At 58.5% G+C, this 8233-nt stretch overlaps 2 protein-coding genes across 2 annotated transcripts; both read left to right on the forward strand.

The window, feature by feature from the left end:
- Nucleotides 1–255: 255 nt before the first annotated feature.
- On the forward strand, nucleotides 256–2717 carry D7B24_004646 (uncharacterized protein; the record flags this gene model as incomplete). The annotated part of the gene is made up of 3 exons (XM_028638813.1): nucleotides 256–292; nucleotides 579–1645; nucleotides 1698–2717. The coding sequence occupies 3 exons, from the start codon at nucleotides 256–258 to the stop codon at nucleotides 2715–2717; spliced, it is 2124 nt and encodes a 707-aa protein (XP_028490186.1).
- A 1164-nt stretch (nucleotides 2718–3881) lies between these two features.
- On the forward strand, nucleotides 3882–7509 carry NIC96 (nuclear pore complex subunit; the record flags this gene model as incomplete). Its single annotated transcript, XM_028638814.1, has 2 exons — nucleotides 3882–7100; nucleotides 7189–7509. 2 exons carry the CDS (start codon nucleotides 3882–3884, stop codon nucleotides 7507–7509), a joined length of 3540 nt encoding a protein of 1179 aa, XP_028490187.1.
- Between the last annotated feature and the right edge of the window lie 724 nt (nucleotides 7510–8233).

Raw genomic sequence — 8233 nt, forward strand, 5'->3', positions numbered from 1 at the left:
GCGGAAGGCAGTCAAGGAAGTGCCTGCCTCAGCTCCTAGGCGGCACCTCCTCCTTCTCCTCCTCCTCACGTCGCAGGAGGTACCGTTCTGTGCGCGATACGCAGACAGGTACGGCCGGGCAAAGAGGAAAGACGAGCCGCCGACGCCTTAGGTTCCTCCTGCTTGGTAAGGACGGCGCAAACACACCACTAGAAAACTTTAGCAAGCACCACCTACACGTACCTAGCCGTCCAGGTAACCCATAATTTTTTCCCAATGCCTTCAAGAATTCTCCGCGAAGAGCATCAGCCAGGTCCGTCCCCCTTCTCCTTCTCTTTCTCCGATTCCTACCAACATTTTTTCCCCCTCCCATCCAACCCCCCAAACCCTTCTCATCCCATCCCATCTTTGTCCCACCATCCATCCAACCATCCAACGATTCCTCCTGCGAACAATACCACCTCTCTCCTGCATCACTGCACCTATCATACCTGCCGCATCACACATTGAATCCACCTTGGTACAAGCTATTACCTACTGCATCGCCTGTCAGAACTGCCAAACCGGAACCCTGAGTAACGAACCCTGCCTTTTAGTAGACTTCGGTCGCAAACAGGCAAAACAGTCGGCCCTGGCAAAGTTGGCCATGGGTGGCAGCCGCGCATCGCTGTCTCCGTCGCAAACGCCTCTTTCCTCGTCTCCCGATCTTAATGGCAACGGCCTCAAGCCCCCGAGCTACGACTTGGACTACTCGAGCCTCCAAAATGACGTCCAGCCGCCGCCGTCCTCACACCCCCAGGATGGCCTCCTCCCGCCACCTGCCGTGCCAGCCATGCAACATGCGCTGCGCTCCATGAATGACATCAGCGCCACCTACCCACTGCGCGACCGCGTCCCCTTCGCCGCCTCCGACACACCTCCGAACCTGCGCAGCGTTGTGTCGACTGCGCCCAACTCCCCACGAGTTGTCCCCAAGAGACAGAATTCCGCGAGCGCCACTCCGCGCGTCCGCGGCCATGCGACGACACTCAACGTTCCTGGCATGACCAGGTCCCGTGCCTCTCCCGACGGCAGAATTCCCGACCGTGATGTCGCCGCCAAGATGGTCATCATCATGGTCGGTCTGCCCGCCCGTGGCAAATCCTACATCACCAAGAAGCTGCAGCGCTACCTCTCTTGGATGCAACACAACTCGCGCATCTTCAACGTCGGCAACCGCCGTCGTGTCGCTGCTGGCGCGCCCGGCACTTACCATCACAATGGCATCAAGCCTGTTTCCTCTCCGCCAGGCAACAACACAACCCTCGACCCTCCTTCGGCCGCTGCCGAGATTCTCCTCAACGGCAACCCCGCGCCCAATGCGCAGTCATCTTCTGAGCCTGTCGAGTTCGACCTCAATGGCGAAGATCCACACGACCCAAACGTTGACCAGTCGGCCAACTTTTTCGACCCTAACAACGAAACAGCGAGCAAGATTCGCGAACAGGTGGCCCTCGACACGCTCGATGAGCTTCTCGACTACCTTCTCCACGGCAAAGGTTCTGTAGGCATCCTTGATGCCACAAACAGCACCATTCACAGGCGTCAGCTCCTTGTCGACCGCATCAAGGCCAGAGACGACCGACTCGGCATACTCTTTATCGAGAGTATCTGCCACGATAAGGATGTACGTGGCCACCACGCCAAGTTCTGGCTTGAATCGCGCTGACAAATAGTAGCTCCTCGAGGCAAACATGCGTCTCAAGCTGTCTGGCCCAGACTACAAGGACAAGGACCCCATCAAGTCTCTGGAAGATTTCAAGAAGCGGGTCGAGGCTTACGCGAGCGCCTATGAGCCCATTGGCCAATACGAAGAGGATCATGACATGCAGTACATCCAGATGATTGATGTCGGACGCAAGGTCATCCAGCACAGGCTTCGGGGCTTCCTCAGTGGTGGTATAAGCTCCTATCTCACAACCTTCAACCTCGCGGCCAGGCAGATCTGGCTCACGCGGCACGGCCAGAGTGTCGACAACAGCCTCGGTAGACTCGGGGGTGACTCGGAGCTCACGCCCCAGGGCCAGCAGTATGCACTTGACTTGCACGACTTCATCACCATGAAGCGCAAGGCTTGGTTGATTGATCAGACGGACAAGATTGCGCAGTCATCCTTTCCGCCCCTCCCTGGTGATCACACACCTCCATACCCCGAGGTGAACCAGGAACTTGACGACAAGAACTTTTGCGTCTGGACCTCCATGCTGAAGCGCAGTGTGCAGACGGCCGATTATTTTGAGGCTGATGAGGAGTACGACGTCAAGAACTGGGAAATGCTCAACGAGTTGAACGCGGGCCTCTTCGAGGGCATGACCTACGAGCAGATCGCTCGCGACTATCCCGGCGAGTACGAGAAGCGGTCAAAGGACAAGCTGCATTACGTCTACCCCGGCGTCGGCGGCGAGGGTTATCTGCAGATCATCGCCCGCCTGCGCGATATGGTGCGTGAGATTGAGCGCATCACGGACCACATTCTCATTGTGGGACACCGTTCCGTCTGCCGTGTCCTCATGGCGTATTTCATGGAGTTGCAGCGTGAGGATATTGCGGACCTCGATGTGCCCCTGGGCATGCTGTACGCGATTGAGCCCAAGCCGTACGGCATCGACTTCCACGCCTACCGCTACAACCCGGAGAGGAGGTCATTTGACGAGCTGCCCAACTACAAGCCTCGCAAGACGCTTGATCGCAGTGCCTAAATTGGCATGCCGGCAATCGGTCCGGCACACACCAGACACTACACCGCACAACAGACGAACTGCAGGAGCAGACTTGTACAAATATATGACGACTTTGGGGCGTAATCGGATTGGGACGTTCACGGAACTTGGAAGAACGGGTACTCGGCGCGAAGAATTTGGCCTGGCATGGCATTTGTCTTTTCTCTTCTTTCTTCCCTGTCTGGCGTTACGGGGATTACACAAACAGCAACTCCTCCCCTTTTTGTGCAGCCACGGATACCCACGATGCTACGAGCAATGATCAGGCTGCTTTTTTTCTGCTTCTCATTTGCTTTCAATGCGTGTAGAGTACGGTAGCAGCTACAATGGACTAAAGCTCAATTCGGAAAGCTGACCCGTCGTCGTGGTCTTTGTCGAGAACGCTTCGAATGCGTCGTGTAAAGAGTTCGGGCAGATGCATACCTGTCGTGCGAGACCCCCTGGCCCCAACTCCCCAAGCATTGTGTATCGACGTTGACCTTGGCCCACGTACGGTTTCTCTTGACTATTGATGTTCACTGATAGCTTCTTCCCGCAATTGTTTCCTGTGACACTGTCGAGTCCTGACCATGCACGAAGCATCCATCGATCTTGCTACCAGTAGTGTTAAGGTGTGGGTGTATGAGACCGACGCGTCAAGACTGAGTAGCCTAGCTCACCAACTGCCCATCCCATTATTTTTCTACGTTGATTGCATCGACAGACATTTGCTGGCGAGAGCTGTGAGCTTTCTCAAGCAAACGCATTGTCTGGCACCACATGAGCCACACAGGGCTGGTGAGGTGTACACATAGCTGGCTGGTCGGTCCAAGGTCCAATACAAAGTACCGCTGGAGCTGCCCCGTTGCCTGGCCGCCCCCGCCAATCACAGACGGGCCCAAGCAGCAAAGCAACAAGCTCCAGCGCCAGGCACAAGGCATAAGGCTCCAGCGCCAGGCACAAGGCAGTCCGATTGACGTCTTGAGCTCCCTGCGCCACCAAAATTTCCCCATCAACCAAACGCGCCTCAGCATTCACAACCACCTACCTCACCCAAGCGCGTCCTTGCCATCGTAATCCCCGTCAATCACACCTAGAGGACGCGCGCCACCTGACGAATTGCTAGACTGATGCTCTGAAAAGATCCTCCTCGATACCGAAACGATGTCCCTCTTCGGCAACACCTCGAGCGGGACCACAGGCGGTGGTGGGCTGTTTGGCGGCGGCGGCGCGACTGGAGGCTCAACAGGTGGCGGTCTGTTTGGCCAGCAAAACCAGCAGCAGCAGGGCGCTGCGGCGGCGCCGACGACACAGAGCTCCGGAGGTCTCTTCGGCGCAAAACCTGCTGCTCCGACCGGTGCAGGCGGACTCTTTGGCGGAGGCCAGGCCCAGGCCCAGCAGCCTCAACAAACAACCGGCGGCGGTGGCCTCTTTGGTGGCCAACAAGCCCAGCCGCAGCAGTCAGGCGGGAGCTCGCTCTTCGGTGCATCGACCCAACAGTCGGCCAGCGCAGGTGGAGGCGGAGGCTTGTTCGGCAAGCCAGCGACGACACAAACGCAACAGACCGGTTCACTGTTTGGCGGCTCGACTCTGCTCGGTGGAGCTTCCAACACGCCCCAGACGGGAGGCGCCTCGACCGGTCTGGGAGGTTTTGGCCTGGGAGCCTCGACAAACCAGACGCAAAGCAAGCCGTCACTTTTCGGCGCCACGACGACCCAGCAGCCTCAGACGACGACGACAAGCACGAATAACTTTGGCGGTGGCTCGAGCCTCTTCAACCAGCAGCCGCAAGCCCAGAACAACCAGTCCCTGTCCCAGTCCCAGACGGCCCAGCCATCGGGAGCCTACTTTGACAGCCTCTTCGCCAAGACAAAGAAGGAGGGCGATGGAGAGGGTTCGCTCGAGGATCTCCCCAGCCTACAGCTCGGCCTCGGAGACCTGCGCCAGCGTCTGAAGAGGCTTGGCTCCAAACCCCAGGAGAGGGGGCTCGACGGCCGCGCTCACTACCTCCTCGCTGCGTCCGGCGTCGATCCTACCCTTGCTGCTAAGGACCTTGGGTCTCTGGACCTGCAGACTGGCCGTGTCGAGCGGTCCTCCGGTTACGCCCCTGCCGAGCTTGACGTCGAGACCTACCTCTCCAACCTCCAGTCCAAGACGACTTTGAGCATGATTGCCGACGGCCTCGAGCGCTCGGCCCGGGACTTTGACAACTTCCTCGAGGACAACGTCACGATGGAGTGGGACGCCCAGAGGAAGCGCATATACGAGCACTTCGGCATCAAGCCCCGCGAAGAGTCGGTGGGAAGCACGGGACACCGAGACTCTGTCGGCCAGGGCGGCTTCGGTCGCTCTCGGCGCAGCAAGAACCCCCAGGCAGGCAACCGCACCGGGCGGCAGAGCGTCCTGGGCAAGTCGACCCTCCAGCGCTCTGTCATTGGCACCCCCAGCCGCATCGGCACGCACTACCAATCCGAGTTCTCTGACGTTGAGCGCTCCGGCGATGGCGGTGGCCTGGCGGCTGGCGGCATCACCACGGACGACAGGTCGCTCCGTGAAAAGCAAAACAGGCTGGCGGAGAAAATTCGCAACCTCAACTCGGCTCGTCTCATTGCGCACCCCTACGCTATCCTCGCCGAGCTCGCAGACGTCGAGCAGAGATCCCACGACCCTCACGCCCCCCATATCGTCGAAGCCTACCGCGCTGTCAGCGAGATTGTGGGCGAAGATCCCGAGGCCGACACAACCATCAACGGTGCGACTGCCAAGGAGAGGCAGTTTGCAGAGATGTACATGGACGAGTCGGCCAACTCGGCCAACGTTGTTGCCATGCGGAAGCGCATCCTCAGTGGCGCCAACTCATTCTTGGAGGGGCAGTTCCTCCACGAAGTCGAATCTCTGATCGCCAAATACCCCCACGAAGCCAATCTCGGCGGCCGACCCGACATTGTTAGCAAGATCAAGGCCTACATTCGACTACGATCAGCGCGCAAAGATCTCGTCCCCGACAACACCGAGCTGCAACAGGTCAAGGACCAATATGTCTGGGCTATCGTCTTCTACCTCCTTCGCTCTGGCCACGTGAGTGAAGCTGCCAGGTTTGTGAACGACAACGCAACGGCCTTCCGCAGCATCGACCGGACGTTCCAGAGCTATCTTAATGGGTATGCCGCCAGCGACGACAGGCGTCTTAAGCGGAACCTCCAGGACCGCTGCAATGCCGAATACGTGCAGCGTGTACGCAACGCGCCAGAGAACTCCATCGACCCCTTCCGGATGGCCTGTTACAAGATCATTGGTCGCTGTGACTTGAACAACCGCAACCTCGATGGCCTCAACACGGACATCAACGACTGGATCTGGCTGCAGTTCAACCTCGCCCGGGAGGGTGATCGCTCTGTCGAGGTGGCCAGTGAGGCGTACGGTCTGGCCGAGGTGCAGTCGAGTATCAAGGAGATTGGCGCAAAGCACTTCCCCAAGACGTCGTCGGAAGATTCTAGTGGCAGCTTCGGCATGTTCTTCTACCTGCAGATTCTCTCGGGTATGTTCGAGGAGGCCATTGCCTATCTCTACCCCTTCTCGTACGTTGACGCGGTGCATTTCGCCATTGCCCTTGAGTACTACGGCCTGCTGCGCCCATCTGATCCCTACATGGCCACGAGCGACCTGCGCAGCCTCAACTCCAGAGACCTCGTCCAGATCAACTTTGGCCGCATGCTCGGCTTCTACACAAAGGATTTCCGCGCTGCTGATGTCGTCTCTGCCGTGGACTACCTGACGCTTGTCTGTCTCAACATGGACCTGCCAGGCGAGGCGGGCCGCCGCAACGCCAACCTCTGCTGGGAAGCCCTGCGCGAACTGGTGCTCGAGACGAGAGAATTTAGCAAGCTCATCGGTGACATTCGACCCGATGGCCAGCGGATACGCGGCATTATCGAGGAGCGCGGCTCACTCATCGGCCTGACAGAGGAGAACGACTTTATCAACACGGTGACGATCCAAGCCGCCAGCTTCGCCGAGGAGAACGGCCGTACCACAGATGCCGTCCTGCTGTACCATCTCGCCGGCGAGTACGACACGGTCGTGGCCATTGTCAGCCGCGCCCTCAGCGAGGCCATCTCCCTCGACATTGGCCAGGACCCGCTGAAACTCATGCCCGTCAAGCCGCGCGACGCCGGCCAGCAGGTCGAGGCTGGCAGCAGCCTCAGCCTGGCGTCCATCGACGACCCCGTCGAGCTCGCCCGCACCATGATGTCCATGTACGAGCGTGACGCCATGTTTCACCGCCGCATCCAAGACCAGAACCGCGTGGCGTGCCGCGTGCTGCTCGAGATGAGCTCCATCAAGTCTCTTGTTGAGGCGAGCCAGTGGGCCCAATGTCTTGATGTACGTTTCTTTTTTTTTTTTTTTTGTATTCCCCAGATTCTCTCTCTCCTCCCAACAGAAGAGACCCAAGCTGACTCGTCCTCTCCAGAAAATCCGCAGCCTCGAGATCCTGCCCCTCGAGGCCAACGGCGACCCGGCCATCGTGCGCGCCTACGCCGCCAAGTTCCCGGGCCTCTCCCAGCCCGTGTCCATCAACGTGCCCAACCTGCTCATGTGGACCGTCGTCGCCTGCACGCGCCAACGCGAGCAGCTCTCGAACGGCGCCTTCTCCGGCAACGAGGGCACGCGCCGCCTCATCATCGAGCAGATGCGCCAGATGGTCCTCGACCTCACGACCTACACGTCGCAGCTGCGGTACCGCTTCCCACCCATGCTGCACGAGGCCCTGGCGAGGGCCTCGGCGGACTAAGGGGGTGCTTCTCGCGGGGGCTGCCCGGGGGGCGGGTGCGAAGAAGGAAGAAAACGAGGGTTTACGGCGAAAAGGCCGGCTGGCTTGGTGTACGACCTGTGTTCCTGTATATAGAAGGCAAGCGCAAATCAACAGTGTTGCGCCGGAGTATATCCCGTCCTGTCACAGCGCGTGACGTTGCTTTGATTGAGAAATGATGTTAATTTGTGTGCCTGAATACTTTTGGAACGTGACAGGCAATGCCAGTCAGTACCAGACCCGTGATCGGGGCCAAGCACCGATAGACGTAGTCGCCAACACCACATCAGCCATGCCCACGGCCTACTGACTACAATCTCGGCTGTCATTGTATCCTACAGCTTTTAGCACGCTACATTTTCATCAGCAACGCGCAACCACTGGTGGAACTTCTCCTCGGTGCCGTAGATCGTGCTCTTCAACGTCCTGAAATTGGATACCTCATCTCCTGCCATGATGCCAAGAAGTTCTTTCAATTAAGACTAAAACTCCGGCATTGTAGCCGCTCTTTCATCAATGAGAGCCAGCTCTCATCCTGAGAAGGGGTTGCGTGTAGCGATGTGGAGCGCGCAGCCACCCATCCCCACGGCCCAGCATCCCACTTCCCCCCCCCACCCAGCAAATTAACCAAGAGGAAAAAAATAAAAACATCAAAAAACATACAACACCGAGGATTCGCTGGTGGTCACCCACCCAACTACTAGTT

Source organism: Verticillium nonalfalfae (assembly GCF_003724135.2).
Source record: "Verticillium nonalfalfae strain VnAa140/NRRL 66861 chromosome Unknown scaffold_262, whole genome shotgun sequence".
Lineage (NCBI taxonomy): Eukaryota > Fungi > Ascomycota > Sordariomycetes > Glomerellales > Plectosphaerellaceae > Verticillium > Verticillium nonalfalfae.